This window comes from Haliotis cracherodii, unplaced genomic scaffold, assembly GCF_022045235.1.
Source record: "Haliotis cracherodii isolate W230 unplaced genomic scaffold, xgHalCrac1.p SCAF_24, whole genome shotgun sequence".
Classification (NCBI taxonomy): domain Eukaryota; kingdom Metazoa; phylum Mollusca; class Gastropoda; order Lepetellida; family Haliotidae; genus Haliotis; species Haliotis cracherodii.
Window position 1 is genome coordinate 5,013,262 of NW_027266280.1, and position 24,711 is coordinate 5,037,972.

Below are 24,711 nucleotides of genomic sequence, written 5' to 3' on the forward strand. Positions count from 1 at the left end.
CTCAAACGCCACAGTTTACTGTGCAGTGCTGCTTTCCATAGGCGTGCCAGGAACCAATTATCGTGGGTTTGAATCCCCGTTTGTTGTGTCCGATTATGTGTCTAGGTTTGAAAGCACCAATCCTGTTCTCGTGGGATTCACGATAGCGATACAACTTGAATCACTTCGGGCATTCCTCCCACATCAAGCTGACATGCAGTGATATATCTGAAACGGTCTGTCTCCAAGACTCTTGTGAATAAATAGCATAATTAATCTAACTTAAGTCTAGAATCATTTGGCAAGTTTAGATGGCTTCAGCTCCAGACCTGAAATTAGTCATTGTTTTGTGTGTGTGTGTGTGTGTGTGTGTGTGTGCGTGCGCGCGTGTTTGTGTGCGTGCGTGCGTGCGTGCGTGCGTGTGTGTATCATGCCTTTATTTGTGGGAATAAATGTTAGCCTGAATGTGGAAGTCCGCTATCAGCTATCTTCATGAACATTTCAATCACATTTTCAGTGCTTGTACAAGGCAATTCAACTCAGTCAAATATGACTCTAACCTCTACACAAACTCCTACAACTCAGATTCCTACCACTGCCTATACAGATGATGGCTCCACGGTTATTACAACAGAATATACATCAATGTACACAGCGACTGAGGTTTATACATCGTATACAGAAAACCTTTCAACTGAAGATCCGACAACGGACTATCCTACAACTGAACAGCCTACAACGGACTCTCCCACAACTGAACAGCCGACAACGGACAATCCCACAACTGAACAGCCGACAACGGACTATCCTACAACTGAACAACCGACAACGGACTATCCTACAACTGAACAGCCAACAACGGCCTCTCCTACAACTGAACAGCCGACAACGGCCTCTCCTACAACTGAGCTGCCGACAACAGCCTCTCCTACAACTGAGCTGCCGACAACAGCATCTCCTACAACTGAACAGCCGACAACAGCATCTCCTACAACTGAACAGCCAACAACAGCCTCTCCTACAACTGGACAGCCGACAACGGACTATCCCACAACCGAACAGCCTACAACGGCCTCTCCTACAACTGAACAGCCCACAACGGCCTCTCCTACAACTGAACAGCCGACAACGGCCTCTCCTACAACTGAACAGCCGACAACGGACTATCCCACAACTGAACAGCCGACAACGGCCTCTCCTACAACTGAACAGCCGACAACGGACTATCCCACAACCGAACAGCCGACAACGGACTATCCCACAACCGAACAGCCTACAACGGACTATCCCACAACCGAACAGCCTACAACGGCCTCTCCTACAACTGAACAACCAACAACGGACTATCCCACAACTGAACAGCCTACAACGGACTATCCCACAACCGAACAGCCTACAACGGACTATCCCACAACCGAACAGCCGACAACGGCCTCTCCTACAACTGAACAACCGACAACGGACTATCCTACAACTGAACAGCCGACAACGGCCTCTCCTACAACTGAACAGCCGACAACGGCCTTTCCTACAACCGAACAGCCTACAACGGCCTCTCCTACAACTGAACAGCCCACAACGGCCTCTCCTACAACTGAACAGCCGACAACGGCCTCTCCTACAACTGAACAGCCGACAACGGACTATCCCACAACTGAACAGCCGACAACGGCCTTTCCTACAACTGAACAGCCGACAACGGCCTCTTCTACAGCTACAGAGTCGACAACATCTACTCCAGCAACATCCACCATTGGTTCGTCTAGTTTTTAATTAAGAAATGCTATAAAGATTGTGTCTCTACTATGTTGTAAAGACATGTGCATGTACGAGACATTTTATTAATTTCCTATCAATATGAATCATTGAATACAAGATGCCTCAGTAATCAATTCCTTGAGCATATAGTCACGATATGGCTGCCCTATTGTAAAAGTAAACTCACCTTTAGCATAGAAAATTCCTCAATTGAAAATAAGTCAACAGTGTAAATATGTTGTGTTTAAAAATAAATGTTACTGATGTATTGGTCCACGGGTTGTTGTTTCAGATGACCCATGTCAAACCTTCCCGTGTCAAAATAACGGTACATGCATAGCTATTTTCTCGGCCTACATGTGCACCTGTACGTCACGGTTTATTGGACTCAACTGTCAAGAGGTTTGTGAATTATCGGACAGGGGCTGTTTCACTTGCTATAAGTGAGTGAGTGAGTGAGTTGGGCTTAACGCCGCTTTTAACAGTATTCCAGTTATATCGTGGCGTGTCAGCTTAATGTGGGAGGAAAGCCCAACGTGATGCAGGTCTCAGACGTTTACCACTTCGGTGAAACCCACGAGCACGGGTATGGTGCTGACAAACCTAGAAATATAATCGGGGCGAACCGGGATTGGAACCCACAATCATAGGTTTCTGGCGTGTCCAAGGGACGCAACTCTGCACAGCGAATCGCGGCGCCTCAGACGACTGGGCCACCCGTGCCCCCTCACTTGCTATAAAATAGTTAACCAAAAACATGATAAATTCTATGAGTGACTAGTCTTTGAAAGGCATTCAGAAGTGATACACATAAGGAAGAGCATTTTTGGATGTCAACTTATTTATTATGAGGATCAAAACGTTTCGGAGTATATGCTTACTCCTTTATCACTAAACATCTACTCCGACACATTGTGTTCCTCATAACCCTTGTTAGGTTTCCACCTTTGTAATCTTATCACTTTTGTTGTTCTTACATGTACATATATATGTTCTCTCCCTAATAGGGGCAGTCGGGTAGCCTAGGGGTTAAAGCGTTCGCTCGTCACGCCGAAGATCCGAGTTCGAATGTTCGAATGTGTGAAGCCAATTTCTGGTGTCCCCGCCGTGATATTGCTGGAATATTGCTAAAAGCGGCGTAAAACCAAACTCACTCACTCACTCTTTCCCATTATCACCTGATGAAGGAGTAAGTAAATACTCCGAAACGTCGTGTTCCTCATAAAAAAGAAGTTGACATCCATAAATTCTCTTCCTTAATGTGACTACTTATTTACATCCTCCTTAGTTGCACTTATATTGGTCTGGCCCAGTTTTTATAATACGACGATTTTAAAGAAAACTGCATTTTGAAACAAGTATGTCCGCCATATTCGTTAGAACAGAGTCATTTCTATACCCCCGTCATAGTTTTCAGGTGCACAGCAATGCTATGTTGAGTGTAATGCTTGACGTGAATCTTGCAAGATATCTCATTATCATTCATCGGAATCTATTTAACGGAATTAAAGCAAAAGAGATTTAAATTCTTTTCAGTTCGTAAGTCAGCAAAATGCCAAAGCCATTGATCCGTCAGCGTCCGATTCCTTCCAGAAGACTGAGACTGTGTTGCAGGATGTGAAGACCGACATTGATAGTGCCACCAGTATCGATGCATTGGTAAATACTCGTATACATTATGATTGTTCGTTTGTTTGTTGTTTAACGCCGCGCTAGCAATATTCCAGCAATATGAGGGTGGTCGTAAATAATCGAGTCTGGACCAGACAATCCAGTGATTGACATCACGAACATCAATCCACGGAATTGGGATCGATGACATGCATCAACCAAGTCAACGAACCTGACCACCCGGTCCCGTTAGTCGCCTTTTACGACAAGCATACTATTAGTCACCTTTTACGGCAAGCATGGGTTGGTGAAGACCTATCTACCCCTGCATGTATATTACGTTCGCTTTCAATAGTATCACACGAGGAAAACATCCCATTTATATAACTGACTGTTTATTTAGACATTTTCTAAGTTCTGTTTTATATTTAAAAGTGTTTATAGTTCTAAACATTTACAAGTATTAAGGAAGACATTCTTTCCCTTGTATGCATGTTATGGCATGTAGTACAATGTTGTCATTGCCGTTGAGAAAGGGAGAGGGAATCGTGTATGGTGCTTGTTTGTTGTTTAACTCAGCGCTCAGCAATATTCCAGCTATATGACGGCGGTCCCTTAGTAACCGAGCCTGGACTAGACATTCCAGTGATTTACAGGATGAGCATCGATACTATGACATGTATCTACCAAATCAGAGAGCCAGACCACCCGATCCCGTTAGTCGCCCCTTTCGACAAGCCTCGTCGCCTTTTACATCGGATCTTCACGGGTCGAATTGTTTATGAACGGGTCACTAGTTATACATGGTGTGTAACATACGAATACTTGCAGACTGAAAGGTCGCTTATATTGACCTATGTGACACACGTGTAAAAGCACTTCGAATTTAAGGAAATCTTCATATGCTCGTAAGATAATCAATACTTGCGCTAGGAGGTGTCGCCTTCTTGATTGGATTTAACGTTAGCGTGACGTTTATTGTCAGGGAATCGCGTTTTGATTTTGATTTAGGATGTAAACACACTCTGTTTCAAATGTAGAGCTAGATTACTCGTAGTCCCAACAGCGTTAAACTTGCAGATTTAACGGCGATAAGTTTAATTTGAAGCCGAACGCGGTATGAGGTTTCAAATGTTAAACTAAAAGTGATTTAGTTTAACATTGAAAACACAGTTTTTAACTCCATTCAGCCCCGATAAAATAACACGCAAAATCGGCATTGGTTGTATACAAAGTTCGGAGTAGGTTGTCAATCTATATTCAGAAAAAAAACCCTACAATAAACACTTTCATTAAAACACAGCTATTGTGTTATTTCGGTGATAAACTGTGTTTGATAATTAGATTAATGTGAGACCAATTGATTTTATGATTTATTTATGATTAGGACAATAGGCTGCATTGTAAATAATTTTTAGTTTTCTTGAAATAGAGGCTAATACGATAGGGGGATTTTCGGATAAATGGGGAGGAAAAATTCATATAGTTGTATTTTCGAGACATTTTATTAAATGTTTTATTTTTAATAACTCTGTCATGTTGAAAATCCCAAACTCCAAGTGTGTTGTCCGCAGGGTTGATTTGGGTCGGACATCCAGGATTGGTTAGTTGGTTGGTTTGTTGTTTAATGCCGCACTCAGCAATATTCCAGCTATATGACAGCGGTCTGTAAATAATCGAGTCTGGACCAGACAATCCAGTGATTGATATCATGATCATCGATCAGGCAATTGGGATCAATGAAATGCATCAACCAAGTCAGCGAACCTGACCACCCGATCCCGTTAGCCGCCTTTTACGACAAGCATAGTCGCCTTTTACGGCAAGCATGGGTTGCTGAAGATCTATTCTACCCCGGAATCTTCACGGGTCGGACATCCAGGAAAACAGAGTCGAGGTCAGACTCGTCTATTGTTGCGAAACGGCCCCGGCTTGCTTTCAGTAGTAGCTTGTTTTGCATCTCTGGTGTCTGTGGAGATATTTGATTAATTTGTTTTTGAGATAATTTAATAAATCACGGGATAATTTAATAAAATATATTTATAGATCTAGACTGTAGGCTATTTAATCACCTGGTTAATGACAGACCTCTATATGAAATTGTAAACAAAACTCGGGTACTCATGGTAATCAGTTGTTTTTTTTCTGTTTTTTTTCCAGACGCTTATCTTTTTTTATTAGTTGTAGTGGCCCTACCGAAGTTCAATTTGTCAACGCCAATTATTGTTGTTTTCATCTTCATCAGCATTGTTGGTCCAGATGTGGGTTGTTCATTCTCTGGGATGGAACTTTCTGTGATTTCTAATATAAAATGAGGTGAAAATGATGATGTACTTTTGTTACCTTGAAATGAAATGTTTACTAAGATATTTCAAAAAGCGATGTGTTCATTAGCAAGGCCTAAACAAATAAGCAGTAGATATTTTCGTTTGATTTATTTATTTTCACAATATTAAATTATGTTGAAGTTCCTTGGCTTAATTCAACTGAACTGTTTAGGTTGGCGAGGATAGATATCATTACTCGAGTATATTGTGACGCAAAATATATGGTACCTTTACTCGGACAAAGGAATGCGCCAAATCAAATGTTTGTCTAAAACATGAATTACTCTTTCTTAGTTTATTACCATTTTTGCACAAATGTATTGCCACACATGTTTTAATAACGTAGCCGAAACAAACTGTATGGCTGGCAGGCACTACCGGTAGGGCAGGAAATGCTTACCCTCAACGCCTGGTGTCATCACTGATTTTCAGTGGTCCATTGATATAATTCCCACAGCCGTTTACGCTCTTTCGGCTGAAAATCTAGGCTAATTAGTCTACTACATCAGCAATTTATATATTATGTTGATGTTACATAGAGATGCTTTTCTCAGAACTCTCCCACTGAGTGTGCGATAAAAAGGTTTCATTGTTTCTCTAGAACCGAACTTCAGATGTCATCAACCTCCTTGTGGAGAAGGCAGGAAAAGCCGACTGGACGGACACACAGCTAAAGACGGCTGGTGAAGGTTAGTGGCAGAGTTTACCATTTATCATAGAAACCTGACGACCTTGAGCGATTGGCACCATCCCGCCTGTGTAACACGACTACTCCGATTTAGACTCAGTGTACTGTCTCCTAGCCGACCAGACCTTCTTTTGTTCCCTTAAAGCCGAGCGGTAGGGTTTTGGTATGGCATGGCCGGAGATCGAACACCGACCTCCCATTCTCTATCCCTAACCCTAAAGACATCACTGAGGGGGTCCATTATTACTGAAATAAATTTAATTGAATTACATCTAGATTTTTTCAAAACAAATCTAATTGCCAAAAGAATGGAAACTTACCAGCATTTGTGACATATCGGAGAAGCAGTGTAGATAATGAGAGTTAGCTGTTTTATCAGTAGTGATATTGCCATAGGTGTTAGTGAGTGAATGAGCGAGTTGCGTTTAACGCCGCTTTTAACTGTATTCTAGTTATATCACGGCGTGTCAGCTTAATGTGGGAGGAAAGCCCGAAGTGATGCAGGTCTCAGACCTTTACCACTTCGGTGAAACCCACGAGCACGGGTATGGTGCTAACAAATCTAGAAACATAATCCGGGCGAACCGGGATTCGAACCCACTACGATGAGAGCAACCGTGCCTTGATACCTAAAGTGTACAGCAAATGTCATAGGCGAGATATTAGATTGTGTTTGTTCGATTGTTTGTTGTTTAACACCGCACTCAGCAATATACCAGCTATTTGACAGCGGTCTGTACGATAATTAAGTCTGGAGAGACAATCCAGTGATTGATATCATGAGCATCGATCGACGCAATTTGGATACCATAACAAGCATCAACCAAGTCAGCGAGCCTGACCACCCGATCCCGTTAGTCGTCTCTTACAAGCTTGGGTTACTGAAGACCTATTCAAACCCGGATCTTCACGGTACGCGAGATATTAGAAGCCAAAACCACCTCCAATAAGGCCTCTTACCAGTACCATCTTCTGAAGGAATTCGAAATTCTTCAATGACGTGACGTACATAAACTAGTCAGAAAACTAAAACAAGAGCAGGAATCTCCAGTTTGCTTTGTTACCATTGACGAGACATTTGACATCATCAAGGGGTGCGTGTTGCTCCTGCTCATGGTGGTGGAGGCAAGGTTGTCCAAGACAAGGAAGTCAATAAGAAATGCGCCAACGTCACACAAGATTCCCTATTTCTGAACAAGTCAGTGTGAATTGAGGTGGTTTATCAGTTACTGGACATTTTCCTGTTACATGGGGCTCTAAGAATATTTCAGAGTGACAATGGTTCTGAGTTTACAGCCAAAGAAATCGGTGTGACCGGATCTTGTGATTGTACATGCAAAGCCTAGAGGTGAGGTGAAATGTGGTTTACCGTCGCGTTCAAGATTATTGCAGTTATATAGCGACGTGCATTCATCAGTGTTGCTGCTTGTACTAGTCCGGACGAATTTTATAGTGCTAGCTCACTGAGATACCATGCTGCAATCCAAAATGAATACCCACGCAGAGACAGTATACTGTCACCGAGCTGACCAGTTCTTGTTTTAGCCCCTTATTGTCAAGCTCCAGGCAGGGTAGCAACAAGTACCATCATTTAACGTCTTTTGTTATGACGCGGCCGGGGATCGAATCCCCGACCTTCCGTTCTCTGGGCGCACGCTCTACCACTAGACCACGGAGGCGGCAAATCCAAGACATTCACACAGAGCCAGGGTTCCGCCGGGAGAGCAAGCTGTGACATCAAGGACATGTTAATTGCATGGCCCATACCCGTGCTCGTGGGTTTCACCGAAGTGGTAAACGTCAGAGACCTGCATCACTTCGGGCTTTCCTCCCACATTAAGCTGACACGCCGCGATATAACTTTAATACTGTGAAAAGCGACGTTAAACCCAACTCACTCACTAATTGCATGGATGGGAGATAACAACCCTAATTAAAATCATTCTAAATCAAGACTAAGATTGCACTTTTGTAGATTCATCCAGTACAGTTTACGTGTCAACTGTACCAATAAAACAATTATCACTGCCCAAAAAATATTTTCTTCAAAAAAGTTTTTCTTCCTTTGAAAATTACACACTTTGTGAAATTGTCATGTTACGATATGTCAAATAAATCTTTTCTTATTAATAACCTAATTAACATTGCTGTATTGATACTTGAGAGAATAATTCTTCCAACAACGACGAATGACAACCATGAGGCAATATATCTAAAAAACTTGGCACAGGTGATATGTAAAATAAGGAAATATGTATAATCTCTGAAATATTCGGGGAATATGTATATTAAGTGAAAATGTTATGGATTATGTATATTCTCTGCGTGAATCAGACATTGCAGATAATCCCAGGAAACTTCAGGGATTATATATATTCCCTCATTTGCCATATACCCTGAGACATATGTCATGATGTAGCTATATATATTTATATATATATGTTATAATTGGAATAACACTTTTTTAGTAAAGTACAGATTCTCGTACCTTTTGGGGTTGAGTCCCATCCAGGATTCGAACCTATACTGCCAGAGTGAGGAACCTAATTGCAAGCACACATTGTTAGCGACCTTATCCACTCAGCCACAAACATGAGAGTCCGACAACTGGTCGTCTAGATCACGTACCTTGTGTAACACTGTGACAAGTGTAAATTGGCACGGCTCCCATGGCCGAGAGCTAATACACACACACTATGCCATTTAGAAAGTGGTCAGATGTGATGTTATGTATATATACAAACAGCACATAAATGTTTCAGATGTTTTGAAGAACTCGAACGCCCTCTTGTCATCTCTGAAGACGCAGACAGCTACTCCATCATTTTCTCCGGGGCACGGAAATAGCCCTGCAGAACCGAAGGTATTAATACTCATGTATTGTCACCTGTTCTTGTCCGAATTAGTTATTAAGAGACAGGATCCAATGTGAATGTGATGCATTAACGTGCTGATATGTACGAGTGAGTTAGTTAGGTTTAACGCCGCTTTTAACTGTATTCCAGTTATAGCGCGGCGTGTCAGCTTAATGTGTGCTGAGAAACCTAGAAACATAATCGGGGCGAAGTGGGATTCGAACCCACAATCATAGGTTTCTGACGTGCCAAAGGGACGCAACTCTGCACAGCGAATCGCGGAGGCTTAGACGACTGGGCCACCTGAGGTACGAAATACATTACTTATGTAACAAACGTAATTATGATGCAGTTGAAAATGCACGTCACTTCCTTTTAGTATGTCCATACTGTACATAAAGAATGTCACCCTTGTGTCTTTTAAGATCAAATATATCAACAAGTGTTGATATATTTGATCTCAAAAGACACGAGGGTGAGATTTTATATATAATCCAACAGCATTCTTCCAACTTTTTTTCAGTTTGTCACAATCGTCAGCAGAGCATTGTGATGCAATTTTATTGCACCGATATCTACAATGTAGATATCGCGTGATCTCCCCTAAGCAATATCTCCCGTGGGAGCCAGTTTTGGATGATACATTTTTTTCTCAGTCCAAGCTTTTTTCATGTACATCAATTAAGAACGAAATATATCATTTGACCACTATCTTGATATAATGCCGCATACATGAAAGTGTCTTGCTCTATACCAAGCTAAATCGTCCTGTGTAAGTAATGTTCAGAATACCGTGATAACGTATAATATTTGTTCATCAGACCAACAATGTATATATCGCTTGAACTTTAAATCATGCCTCCAATACCAAATAAACAGGTCTTGTCTTGCCAATGGTGATTGGGATGGCGCTGAAGAAAGGTTCATGCATAATGTCGTAAAGATTCCAATTAAACGCCTAAAAGAGGCCTTAGACATTTGAAGGAAATACGGAATTGATTAATTGAAACTTATACTCAGTACTGAATGTGATCGTAAGGTGTACCTAACGTCAGTTTGCAAGAATACAACAAGCTTGCATCTGAAAATACGTCCCATACTGATAAGGAGATTAACAAAGATTCAAATGACTATGAAATGATTTCGTCACTTATATGTATTGAATATTCAATGCTAATCAGTTGTACTTTCTGCTGACGGCGACTGAGGTAGGGTTAACATAATTGCCTTGACAATCGCCTCAAACAGCCAGTCTTAATATCAACGCGTATGCATGTAAATATATTCTTGTCATGTCGAAAAATAAATGGTCGCTTCAATGTGGAGGTAACTGAACGTGACAGACACCAGATCAACACATTAAACATACATACGCTGGACGTGCTTCTCGAAGCATGAATTTCACGACCACATTATTAAAACACAAATGCTTAGAAACACCTCCTTTGAAGAGCCGATGGCTTACAAAAGACTGACCGCAACAACAGCTGAGCTTGGTTTTTTCATTGCCCACGCAACTTTAGAGCCATCAGATAATGGGTTTTTAAAAATGTCTGCTCGATTATTGAGGGCATCACATTAATGACTGCCTGTAGCTTTGTTATCTCTACTCATCAGGGAATGGGATTTTCCTCACTGTCAAATACGTAACGAGAGTAGTTTTGTCGGAATAATGAATTTTAAATCCCAACCTCCTCCCACCTGTATCAACCAATCGAACATCCCTCCATCCATCCAACCAACAAACCTTCTATCCATCTCTCTAACCAACCTTCCATCCATCTATCCAACCAACTTTCCGTCACCCCATTAATATATTGATCAGTCAGCCTATGCCAACACAATCTCCTTCCAGAAGACTGCTTACAGGGTTTGCTTACATAGGTGTCCTTCCAGGGGTCTCCATACATGAGTCTGTTTCAACGGGTTTCCTTCTTGGGATCTCCTTTCAGAGGTCTGCTTACAGTGGTCTCCTTACAGTTGTCTCCTTTCAGAGGTCTACTTACAATGGTCTCCTTTCGGGGTATCTGTTCAGAGGTCTCCTTTCAGAGGTCTACTTACAATGGTCTCCTTTCGGGGTATCTGTTCAGAGGTCTCCTTTCAGATGTGTGCTTACAATGGTCTCCGTTCAGGGTATCTGTTCAGAGGTCTACTTTCAGTGGTACCCTTTCAGAGGTCTCCTTTCAGTTGTCTGCGTACAGAGGTCTCCTAACAGTGGTTTCTTTTCAGAGGTCTGCATGCAATGGTCTCCTTTCAGGGTATCTGTTCAGAGGTCTCCTTTCAGATGTCTGCTTACAAAGGGGGGGGGGGGGGGGGGGGGGCAGTCGGATAGCCTAGTGGTTAAAGCGTTCGCTCGTCACGCCGAAGACCCGGGTTCGATTCCCGACATGGGTACAATGTGTGAAGCCCATTTCTGGTGTCCCCCGCCATGATATTGCTGGAATATTGCTAAAAGCGGCGTAAAACCATACTCACTCACTCACTCACTCACCCACTCTGCTTACAATGGTCTCCTTTCTTGGTATCTGTTCAGAGGTCTACTTTCACTGGTGTCCTTTCAGAGGTCTGCTTTTAGAGGTCTGCCGACAAAGGTCTGTTCACAGTGGCCTGTTGACAGGTCTGCTTACAGAGGTCTACCTGCAGTGGTCTCTGTTCAGAAGTCTGCTTACTGTGGTCTCTGTTCAGAAGTCTGCCTACTGTGGTCTCTGTTCAGAAATCTGCCTTCTGTGGTCTCTGTTCAAAGTCTGCCTACTGTGGTCTCTGTTCAGAAGTCTGCCTACTGTGGTCTCTGTTCAGATGTATGCCTACTGTGGTCTCTGTTCAGAGGTCTGCTTACTGTGGTCTCTGTTCAGAGGTCTGCCTACTGTGGTCTCTGTTCAGAGGTCTGCTTACTGTGGTCTCTGTTCAGAGGTCTGCCTACTGTGGTCTCTTTTCAGCGGTCTGCCTACTGTGGTCTCTTTTCAGAAGTCTGCCTACTGTGGTCTCTGTTCAGAGGTCTGCCTACTGTGGTCTCTTTTCAGCGGTCTGCCTACTGTGGTCTCTGTTCAGAGGTCTGACTAGTGTGGTCTCTGTTCAGCGGTCTGTCACTGTGGTCTCTGTTCAGCGGTCTGCTTACAGAGGTCCCCTTTTAGAGGTCTCAGTTTGAACTAGACTTCCAAAAGCGCTTGTGGACACAATATATGAGTCATAACATACACATGTTCCTAATTTGATTATCGACGACCTCTCATGCAGTTCATGGTCAAAACGTATATGTCATAACCTGTTTATAACTAATGATTTTCATTTATATATGTACTTCTATACTTGCCATGTGGAATGGTCATTCACGCATTGAAGAACTTTTTTTCAGGTCAACAATTAACTTGCCTTTGCATGTGTTTGTGACGGGTGCAACTGGTGTGTCAGGATACGTTCACCTTTTCGCGAACACCTGATATCATCACTTTTTGATTCATACCACATGCTCATCTAGTCAGAACCGTATAATCTACTTTCGAAAGTGATTTCTTATGAATAAGGAAAGGGTTTTGTTATGTGTATTTATTTGCATTCACAGTACCATCTCATCTTACCGGGTACCCTTTCTCTGTTTGAAGAACAGAGGAATGTTTCAGGAAGTCATTTGCTTAAGATACAGTACATGCATTTTTAACGTATGGCAGTGGAGCAGTTACAAATTGGCATTATCCCCTCCTGACCTATTTAATGAAGACTCCACTATGTCACAGTGTTGGTGTCTAGGTCATGTCATGTCATGTCATGTCATGATCGCTGAGAAAATGGGGAACTATATGTGAGCAATATTATGTAATTGAGTAACATCTGTATCGTGTGAACATTCTGAACTAAATACCGTAAGTAATAACAATAACATTTCTTCACTTAGGACATTTTCATGACATAGTTATTTATTGACATTAATTGTATAATGACAGCTTCTACCCGAGAAAGAAGCAGTACTGGAGAAGGTAGCCCAGAGCGTCGTCGTTCTTGGCAGCGTTGTTCTGAAGGACAAGGATGAGGGGAGGTTTGACCTCAACACCAACACCGTCAACGTGTCCTATACAAAAGCATCAGCGGAAGAGTTGACAAAGGATGATGAAGACGATGAGATTCAGCTTCCTGAAAGTCTGGTGGACATTGTAGGAAACAATGAGCTCGTCCTAACGGTACGGTTTGGCGACGAGAATTTGTCCAGCAGGGTATCCCTTAGGTCAGTGAGTGAGTAAGTATGGTTTTACGCCGCTTTTAGCAATATTCCAGCAATATCATGGCGGGGGACACCAGAAATGGGCTTCACACATTGTACCCATGTCGGGAATCGTGACGAGCGAACGCTTTAACCACTAGGCTACCCGACCGCCCCCCTTAGGTCAGTGTCCACATGGTCACATGACAGTCGAGTGACAAACACCTGGCAGCACTCGTAGTCCTTATGATCATTTTAATTTTTGATGTTCAAGTATATATCGTGGCATATCAATGGATAGGGTAGATGTATGATTATCTGGAATACCGAGGTCGAATACTCATTAAGCATTTCTATGAACCATATATATGTTTATTAAAGGAAATCGATGTCATAAATTAGCGGATATATTATATCTAAACAGTCATAGGTTACTCAGTGCCGAAGATGTTTTAATCTCAAATTTTAATCTTCATCAGCAGTTGTGCATTGAGCGATGTTTGTGTGATATATTATTTTTTTATGCAAATTATACTTCAAAAGATAAAAATATGCAGAAGTATTCTTTGGATGCTGGCCAAACGACAGGAAAATGCATGTGTTTTTTTAAAATAATCTCCCCCCCCAAAAAGAAACGCATTAAGCAGAAGGAGGCAAGACAAGAGGAGAGCTCATTGTAATGCGTATCTTAAAGGTTCGCAATTTTACTGAAACAAAAAAACTGACGAACCTAGTGCTTTTTCGGGGTAAATTAGGGATTCAAACCCACGATCATTAGTTTCTGACACGCCCAAGGGACTCAACTCTGCATAGCGAAATGCGTCAGCTTCAACAATTTAAGTATTTGTGACATCCTCTATTTGAAATTCACCTTGCGCGATTAGGCTGACACAGACCATGAATACTAAACATACTGGTAGCGTTTCTTTGTCCACGGCGACAACACGCATGGCCAGCAAGGGGCGGCAGATGGTGATTGTATTGGTGCTGAATATAAATAAATGTAGTTGTTGGACGGCGACCACCATGTCCGGGCGGCTTTGAGTCATTGTCATGCGTCGCCGTGAGTTGTTGCTCACTCTATCGATTACTAGTTTAAATGGTCCAGAAGCTGGTAGGACCTGGAATATTTATGATCCACGGTCTCGCTTCATAATCGAGCCCTTGGCGAGCGCCTTAACCAAAGTGGGCATGGATTAGCTGATTCTTTAGGTGTCATTATACCGGAAGCACATGCACATCCACTATCGCTTTTGACACAGTACAGTTGATTCAATTCCATTAATGTCAAGATTTAAACAGGATGTTTCTTGCAGTAACATGTACACAAATAGTTTATTCATGGATATGTTCGTCCTTTTAAATCATTCATCTTCTATTCATAACTACTCCTCTTTCTACAGAAAATGAAACTCGACAAAGACCTATACGATCATTCGACGGAGCAGATATCAGTGTCAGGTCCAGTCGTTCGCGTTGCCTTGACAACAAAAGATGGTAGCCCGGTTCAACGTGTGGACCCTGATGGACCAATCACATTGTCCATAGATGCGGAGTCGAGTGATCCTTTTAATCAGATGGAGCTTCACCTAGACGGATCCACATTGACAGCAGTACAGCGTGTTCCGCTAGATGGACAAGCACCAGTAATCATTGTTGAGTTTGAATTACCTTCAGATATGAATGTGGTACTCAGAGGACGGTTTGGGGAACTACCTAGGACGTATGAGAGGCATTTTGAAGCGATTGCCAGCGATGGAGTGACGGAGATTCTAAAGCACAAACATGTCAACTTTAAACTCTACGAAGGAGAACTGGTTTTGTTTATAAAGGATCCAGCCTCCCTTCCAAGCGCCGTTTACCTTGTGTTGCACTATGGCGGTGAGTTACAAACTGGGTGTAGCCTGAATGCCGGATGACCGTTAACTGGCCAGTGACTGACCTGAGATTGACCATAGACTGACCATAGACTGGTCATAGACTGGCCATAGACTGGCCATAGACTGACTGTAAACTGATCACTGGTTGACTGTAGACTGACCATAGACTGACCATAGACACCATAGATTGGCCATACACTGACCAAAGACTGGCCATAGACTGACCATAGACTGACCATAGACTGACCATAGACTGGCCATAGACTGGCCATAGGCTGGCCATAGACTGACTGTAGACTGACCACTGGTTGACTGTAGACTGACCATAGACTGGCCATAGACTGACCATAGACTTACCATAGACTGACCATAGACTGGCCATAGACTGACTGCAAAATGACCACTGGTTGACTGTAGACTGACCATAGACTGACTGTAGACTTGCGATAGACTGACCACTGGTTGACTGTAAACTGACCACAGGCTGACTGTAGACTGACCATAGACTGACTGTAAACTGACCACAGACTGACTTAGACTGGCCATAGACTGATTGACGACTGGCCATAGACTGAGCATAGACTGTATAGACTGACGATAACATGACTACAGACTGACTGTAGACTGGCCATAGACTGGCCATAGACTGATTGTAGACTGACTGTAGACTGGCCATAGATTGACTGTAAACTGACGATAACATGACTACAGACTGATTGTAGACTGGCCACAGACTGACCATAGAACGACCGTAGTCTGACTATTGGGAACTGTAGAATGAATGATGACCGTCTGTAGTGGACTGTAGTATATTGTCAGCGCAGGTCGCTTCGTTACGGGTATCTCAGTTGCCAAAACGCTTGCTCATCATCCCAGAGACTGGGATTCGTCACAGGAGTACAAAGTGTGAAACCATTAATATGTATGCTATCCTTGTGGTTCTTAACCTTCTATTATGTTGGAAACATGCTGACAGTAGCCTGTAACAATAGGTCAGAAGATTATAGAATTAATAAGCAAGAGAATATATGGATGTCAACTTCTTTATTATGAGGAACACAATGTTTCGGAGTATATGCTTAGTCCTACATCGGATGAATGAATGCCATGAGGCAGAGAGCATATATATGATCATGAAAGGACAACAAAATTACAAAAGGTTGAAAATAACAAAGGATACAAACTAACAAAGGAAGCCAACAGATGATTGGCGCCGATAGGTGATTAGCAAATTGTGTCTTCCTTACATGTACATATATATGCTCTCTGCCTCATGGCATTCATTCACCTGATGAAGGAGTAAGCATATACTCCGAAACGTTGTGTTCCTCATAATAAAGAAGTTGACATCCACATATTCTCTTCCGTCTGTGTATCACTTCTAAATGCCTTTTTAAAGACCTTATAGAATTGCTAAGAGTAAAAGAATGATGTCATCGCAATTGCAACAGAAAACCCACCGACTACTGTGCCTGCTAACACGCACCTGCTCGGCCTCGACAGCGGAATGTGTATGTGGACGTACACAAACCCAGAAGCACACGCCAAACATTGAACTAAAATATCACATCGTGCAAAGACAATTACAAAAGCTTTCATGTATGTATGTGCGCGCATGTGTTTGTGTTTATTCATACTGCACGTCACTGGAATTTGTCATCCCTTGTCTTCCCAACATTTAAAACGTACAATGTATATGTACCCAATGCCATTCAGGTTCAATTCCTTAACGACCAAAATATCACCATGAACTTTACAGCATATATCACTGTACACGACAAGGATAATTGTAGCGGGACCTTCTGTGGTGAATAGATATATAATTTTTTTCCTAGTAGAGAATAATGGACACGGGGGAATTATTTGTAAGGTTTCGCGACCAGAGTGTCATTAATGATAAATACTGCGTTTGGATGAAGCATCTCTTGAGAGATGACAGTTGGACTACAGAGCTAAATATTCACGGTCTGTTACAGAGGATTTGTTAATTGATCAATGCTAGGAGATGGTCCCACAAAGCGGGTCCATGCAGTGCACTACACGGGTGGTTTGACTTAACCCTTACAATATAGCCGGCTTTTAAAATGATTGCCGCGTGACTGGTCAATTATTGATAGGCAGTACATTACACTCAGTGTACAAATGGCCTATTTGAAATAAGGACGCGAGTGACATCTGATCATGACAGATGAACGCGAGATGAGGCCAATACTACTGGGGCACATATTATTTATTTATTTGATTGAATTGCTAATATTGCTGATTTGTGATCATGCACCTACAAAACAAAGTTTCGAGATGTGTTCATATGTGGGTATTTCACACATATAGACTTTAAACACGTTTAGCTGTCATAATTCTAAAACATGTTTATACCCTAAACGCATCAAAATAATAGGACAAGGGGCGTGTTTAGGTTTGTGTTTAGGATCTAAACATCTCTTTTACAGTGAAGAAGGGGGCTGCGCAATTCGCTGTGAAGTGTTGCGCCCCGATTCGCCCAGAGTTAGTTTCTGGGTTTGTCAGCACTATGCCTGTACTCGCGGGTTTCACCAAAGTGGTAAACGTCTGTGACCTGAATCACTTCGGGTTTTCCTCCCACATTAAGCTGACATGCCTTGATAACCTGAATACTGTCCAAAGCGGTGTTAAAACAAACTAACTCACTAACACTACAGTGAAGAATGTCTGGTCTAGACTCGATTTTTCACAGGTTGACATCATATAGCTATTGTTGAGTGTGGCGTTAAACAACACACAAACAAACAAACAAACAAACAAACAAACAAACAAACAAACAAACATGAAACTTCACATTACATTAAGGAATATATTTCAGGCCACGGAATGTTACCCTCGTATAAATATTACAATCACTCACTAAATCATGTAGCCTACATTTATCAATCATATACGTTACCTTTAACAATCCCGTAGGCTACCTTTATCAATCATGTTGGCTACCTTTATCAATCATATATGTTACCTTTAACAATCCTGTAGGCTACCTTTATCAATCATGTTGGCTACCTTTATCAATCATATATGTTACCTTTAACAATCCTGTAGGCTACCTTTATCAATCATGTTGGCTACCTTTATCAATCATATACGTTACCTTTAACAATCCTGTAGGCTACCTTTATCAATCATGTTGGCTACCTTTATCAATCACGTAGGCTGTATTACTCAATCAAGTGGCTACCTTTTATCAATCATGTAGGCTACCTTTATCAGTCATGTATGTTACTTTTATCAATCATGTAGGCTACATTTGTTAATCACGTAGTCTATATTTATCAATCATGTAGGCTCCATGTGTCGATCACGTTGGCTATATTACTCAATCATGTAGGGTATCTTTATCAATCATGTAGGCTACCTTTATCAATCATATACGTTACCTTTAACAATCCTGTAGGCTACCTTTATCAACCATGTTGGCTATCTTTATCAATCACGTAGGCTGTATTACTCAATCAAGTGGCTACCTTTTATCAATCATGTAGGCTATATTTATTAATCACGCAGTCTATATTTATCAATCATGTAGGCTCCATGTGTCTATCACGTTGGCTATATTACTCAATCATGTAGGGTACCTTTATCAATCATGTTGGCTACCTTTATCAATCATATACGTTACCTTTGACAATCCTGTAGGCTTCCTTTATCAATCATGTTGGCTATTATATCTTTATCAATCACGTAGGCTGTATTACTCAATCAAGTGGCTACCTTTTATCAATCATGTAGGCTACCTTTATCAATCATGTGTGTTACTTTTATCAATCATGTAGGCTATATTTATAAATCACGTAGTCTATATTTATCAATCATGTAGGCTCCATGTGTCTATCACGTTGGCTATATTACTCAATCATGTAGGGTACCTTTATCAATCATGTAGGCTATCTTTATCAATCGTGTAGGCTTTATTTATCAATCATGTAGGCTATATCTATTAATCACGTAGGCTTTATTACTCAATCATGTAGGCTACCGTTATCAATCATGTAGGCTACCTTTATCAATCGCGTAGGCTTTATTTATCAATAACGTAGGCTATATTACTCAATCATGTTGGCTACCTTTATCAATCATTTAGGCTACCTTTATCAATCGCGTAGGCTAAATTCATCCATCATGAAGGCTCCATTTGTCAATCATGAAGGCTACATTTATCAAATCTGTAGGTATAAATAGTAGAAAATAACTCACCAAATCACTCATTGTCCAAGTCCACAACGCCGAAGACCCGGGTTCGATTCCCGACATGTGTACAATGTCTGAAGCCCATTTCTGGTTACCCAGCCGTGATATTGCTGGAATATTGTAAAAAGCGGTGTAAAACCTTACTCACTCACTCACTCACTCCACGACCACAACTGTCAATCATGTGGGCTGCTATAACCAATTACGTAGGCTACTATTGCCAACACCTTCGGCTAATATCCCCAATCATGTAGGCTATTTTAATTAGGCAATAGGTAATAATACTACCTTCAGTTACTCGCATAATCCAGTAGGCATATAAACTGAGGGCCAAAAGAAAGTATACAGAGCTGAAAATATGTTGTTAAATGTGATTATCACTCATTCCTGCAAGAATTTGTAAAACGTAAAATGGACTGGGGTATTTTGTGTAAAAGTAAATTAATTCAATGAAGACTGGGTTCAGAAATGTATTTGCCACCACTGGACCCCCCTCCCCCCCCCCCCCCCCCCCCCCCCCCAATGTTTGACATGTTGTACACTGACTGGTATCGTCGTCCCATGGAAGCAATCAGATCCCGAATTGTGGCCTGGGGAATGTTCACCCACTCTGACTGCAGTGCTTGTGTCAACTGTCGTAGGTTCTTTGGTTGTTGCTGACGTGCTCGCAGTCGTTGATCCAGCGCACCCCATACATGTTTGATTGGGTTTAAATCTGGAGACCTGGAGGGCCATGATAGGACGGATGTTGTATTTCCTGAAAAAGGCTTTTGTCAGTCTTTCCGTGTGAGGTCAGGCGTTGTGTTGTTGGAAACATACGCTCGTTTGTTGCGTGATGAGAAGGTAGAAGGAAGAATCTCCTCCATGTAACGTTGTGCCGTTATATTCACCAGAACTTGCACCAAGTCTGGTCTACCAGTGTAGGAGATGGCTGCCCACATCATCACACTACCACCGCCTTGTCACTAAACTCAACTTGCCTCCATCACAGTTGTGGCCATACTCTGTGACCTTGACACCATCGCAGTCCGTCATAATGATACCTCGATCAGCGCATAAACGGTTGTCCCTTGTGTCTGATAACGTTTCCAGATTATTGTAATGGTGCTTGATGGTACGTCAAAACGCCTGGCTACAGCTGAAGATGATTCTCCTGTTTGCAGTCGGCCTATGGCGCTGATACGTTGGGCTTCTGTCAGTCGTGAAATGATTTCGCTGTTCACTTGCTATAGGATTGTGATGACGTGCAACTGAAACCCCAACGTCTTAAAGCCCAGCAAGTGATGTTGCACGTGCATATCATGGTATGTTTCGGCGCCAGACTTTCACGTGGTTGTATTGTTGCGACGTTTACATCTTTTCACCAGATGTCAGCAGTACCTCATTCTTTCCACACAAATCAATCCCAATCCATGCAGAAATGACTAATTCATTTTTGGTATTAAGTGTGTATGGATATCGGCAACACTGTGTCAGATATTTACGATTTCACTACTTTTGTGTTTCTGTTTTTTAAGATTTTATGTTAAAATTTCAAATCAACTTATACTTCAATCAATAAAACCACGTAGAAGTACAGTACAGTACAGTATCTGTGCTGCCTTGGCCATCCAGATCGCCAGATTTGAACCCAATTTAGCATCTTTGGGATTTTCTCGCCCGACGTCTACGACAGTGTCAACCACAGCCTGCAACACTTGATAAACTGGCTCGAAAACTGCAGGAAGTATGGAGGACTCCAAAGGCCAGAATTCAGAGACTAATACAGTCTAGACGTTGCCATGCGGTTATGCACGCAAAGAACAGTGGTTCACAATCTTTAATGCTTTAAAATAAACCAATTAACGGTGCAACGTTCCGCTGTATGGCTAACTTAATATATGTTCAATTGCAAATTGCCCATTTGTTTATATCCGATACTATAGTCAGCTACAACCATTCAAGGCGATTCAGTCAATCGTGGAGGTTACACTAATGAACCATGTAGGATCTCCCATCAGAAAACGTATACATCAATATCAGCATTCACGGGGCTAGTTAATCATCATTTAGTTTCATAAACAGTTGCTTCATGCTCTTTAAGAATATGTGTGATCAATCAAACATTAAGCCATGGGTTCTTCACTCAGAATGGTACGACCTTTTTTGCCTTCAAAGACTTAAGTGACTGCTCCGACAAATTAACAGTCCCAGCAAGATTGTATCAAGTCGTTCAAACATCCAAACTTTGGTATATCAATTCCACAGTTACTGATTACTCCAATTGAAGCCATAAATATATAAAGTCAATGCTAGAGAGTAACCAGTCTCAATTATCCGACGACACAGATTCCATTGGGTGTAAACGGCAGGGTGTAAACTTGTTTGTTCGTTTGTTGTTTAACGCCGCACTCCGCAATATTCTAGCTTTGTGACGACGGTCTGTAAATAATCGAGTCTGGACCAGATAATCCAGTGATTGACATCATGAGCATCGATCCACGCAAAGCATGTAAGACCAGCAATCCATTCATATGGAAGCGCATTTACTGATGTTGGTGAAACTAAAGACGATATGTTATTATGTGTACAAGTGCAGATATTCTGCTGCTTATAAGTATAGAAGAAAACGTTTTAGAAATATATTCGTTTGCAACACAGTAACTTTGAACTTAAGTGAAACCAGCAGAAACACTAATTACATTGTGCAAACATGGACCGCAAATTGGTACTATACTGAAACATACACTCGCTTCAAAGGCCTACGCAAATATATATTTCACTACCATGTTTTGTATTTCAAGTCATCCTAGGATCATGTTTCAGTCATATACGGGGCTTCCCACCAGTTGGTACCATGTCTGTGACACCTTTATACTTATCTCATAATGTATGTAAGCCACATAAGAAATATTACCCTGTTTGTTTTGTTTCAGAGCGCAGTAACAGCAGAAAACGTCGCTCGGCCTCTAGGCCCAAAATGCGAACGAGATCGCTGACACCAAAAGTATGGAACTCACAAAAGATTGCATGGGAAGATAACTCTAACGTTCTGGTAGGACACTACTGGTAGTAGTAGTAGTAGTAGTAGTAGTATCTACTGCAGCAGCAACAACAACAATAGTAGCAGAAGTAGTTAAGTAGTAGTTATAGTTATAGAAATAGTAGTATTAGTATTAGTAGTGGAAGTATTATTATTATTAGTAGTAGTAGTAGTTATAGTAATTGTAGTAATAGTAATAGTAGTAGAAGTAATAGTGGTAGTAGTACTTGTAATAGTAGTAGTAGTAGTTATAGTAGTAGTAGTAGCAGTAGTAGTAGTAGTAGTAGTAGTAGTAGTAGCAGTAGTATCATGTTGTCTCGTGAAAGAGGGCACGCAACTATTCATTAATAACTACTCCGCTATCTCTGTGTACCTGTGTTATTTCTGCTGTGGTATGCTATACATGGGTAGCATACTGTTAATTGATTGATCTCTCTCATGACAAATGAACTTTTTAAATAATTACACTTATTTAGAATGTTAGCTTAAACATAATAGCACACCGTCAGTTATTCAATGCCCCTGTGGAGATGCGGGTTAAAATTGATCTCTAGCAACCTAAGCTGATCGTAAGAGGTCGCCGTCATATAGCTGGAATAGTCCTGGTTGCGGCGTTAAATAACATACAAACAAATAAACTTTCCTGGTGCATGCTGTAACACATTGATCTTTGTGCAAACCCCCGGTTGCGTCATACCAAATGACGTTAAAGGATGGTACTTGTTGTTACCCTGTCTGGCTCTCGGCATTAAGGGTCTAAAACAAGGACTGGTCGGCTCGGAGTCAGTATACAGTGTCTGAGTGGGGTATTCATGTTAAACTGCGGCATGGTATCTCAGTGTGCTAGCACTATATATCGGCATCTGTCCGGACTAGTACAAGCAGCCACACATACATACACGTGCATACACGTCGCTATAAGTGCAACAATCTTGGACGCGACGTCAAACCAAATTTTACCTCACCTTTCACCTTTGTGCAAACAGGTTACTGGCTTAGCTAAAACTGGGAAAGTCAAGTTTACGTCAAACTTTTTCGGGACGTTCGCCCTTAATGAAGTTGTCATAGCTCCGACCCCCATCGACTTCAACCGGCTCTTCCTCAACATGGAGACCTACATCCGAGACAGCCCATATGTTCTGGCAGTCAACTGTTTCCTCGTTGCCATGACAATAATGGTAGCTATCTTCCTCCGAAGAATTGACGAAACTGACAAGGAACTGGTAAGTCCTTGAAAGGCATTTAGAAGTGAGTTAGTGAGTGAGTATGGTTTTACACCGCTTTTAGCAATATTCCAGCAATGTCACGGCGGGGAACACCAGAAATGGGCTTCACACATTGTACCCATGTTGGGATTCGAACTCGGGTCTTCGGCTTGACGCATTCAGAAGTGATACACACAAGGAAGAGAATTTTATGGCGTGGCATTCATTCACCTGATGAAGGAGTAAGCATATACTCCGAAACGTTGTGTTCCTCATAAAAAGGAAGTTGACATCCATAAATTCTAGAGAATATTTAGAGAATAACCGACCAGAAACTGTGATCATGTTGCCTAGTAATCATGAATCAACATTCATTTACAAAGGACAGATCATCTAAAATTCTTTTATGCGAATATATGTCTCGCATTACCCATCACAGTCACCATTTTTCGTAGAAACTGCGTCTGTTCGTGTGACAAGTGGACAAAAGCGGAAATAGTTCGTTGGAACGACGTCACATAAAATCGTGACGTCATGTACAAGAGCCGATGTCATCATCAGTAATTTGCGAGATTGCTTTCATGTCATACTACTATCGACTACTTTGTAGATGCATAAACCGATGGAACAAATCGAACAATTGACCAATCAGCGTAAATCAAAAGTTATTGCCCCTAAGGACATGACGTCAGAGAAGGTTTTAACTGACGTCGTTCAACGAATTATAGCTTGACGGAGCCCATGACTCCAATTGTGATTATGTGATTTAATTATATAACAACTCATTAAAACACTACAAAAGTAAAACAGTTAAAACAGCAAAATTGTTTCTTTTACTAATAAGGTGTTTTATGTAGCATTTTATGTAGAAAATATATAGAATTTGAAGGTTCGTATTCCTCAAGGCAACATCTCATGCATATTGCTGAGTACAATTGTATTTGTTATGCATTGATTAAACAACGTAGATAATATTTAG

At 41.5% G+C, this 24,711-nt stretch overlaps 1 protein-coding gene across 1 annotated transcript in view; it reads left to right on the forward strand.

Moving 5' to 3' along the window:
- LOC139472339 (polycystin-1-like protein 3) overlaps positions 1 to 24,711 on the forward strand; it is a 71,581-nt gene that overhangs the window by 5,844 nt on the left and 41,026 nt on the right. The window contains exons 3-11 of the mRNA XM_071254801.1: positions 497 to 1,735; positions 2,030 to 2,139; positions 3,274 to 3,396; positions 6,277 to 6,364; positions 9,126 to 9,226; positions 13,157 to 13,390; positions 14,814 to 15,291; positions 22,421 to 22,539; positions 23,514 to 23,750. Of these exons, the coding sequence (XP_071110902.1) occupies positions 497 to 1,735; positions 2,030 to 2,139; positions 3,274 to 3,396; positions 6,277 to 6,364; positions 9,126 to 9,226; positions 13,157 to 13,390; positions 14,814 to 15,291; positions 22,421 to 22,539; positions 23,514 to 23,750 (2,729 nt within the window). The remainder of the gene's footprint in view (positions 1 to 496; positions 1,736 to 2,029; positions 2,140 to 3,273; positions 3,397 to 6,276; positions 6,365 to 9,125; positions 9,227 to 13,156; positions 13,391 to 14,813; positions 15,292 to 22,420; positions 22,540 to 23,513; positions 23,751 to 24,711) is intronic.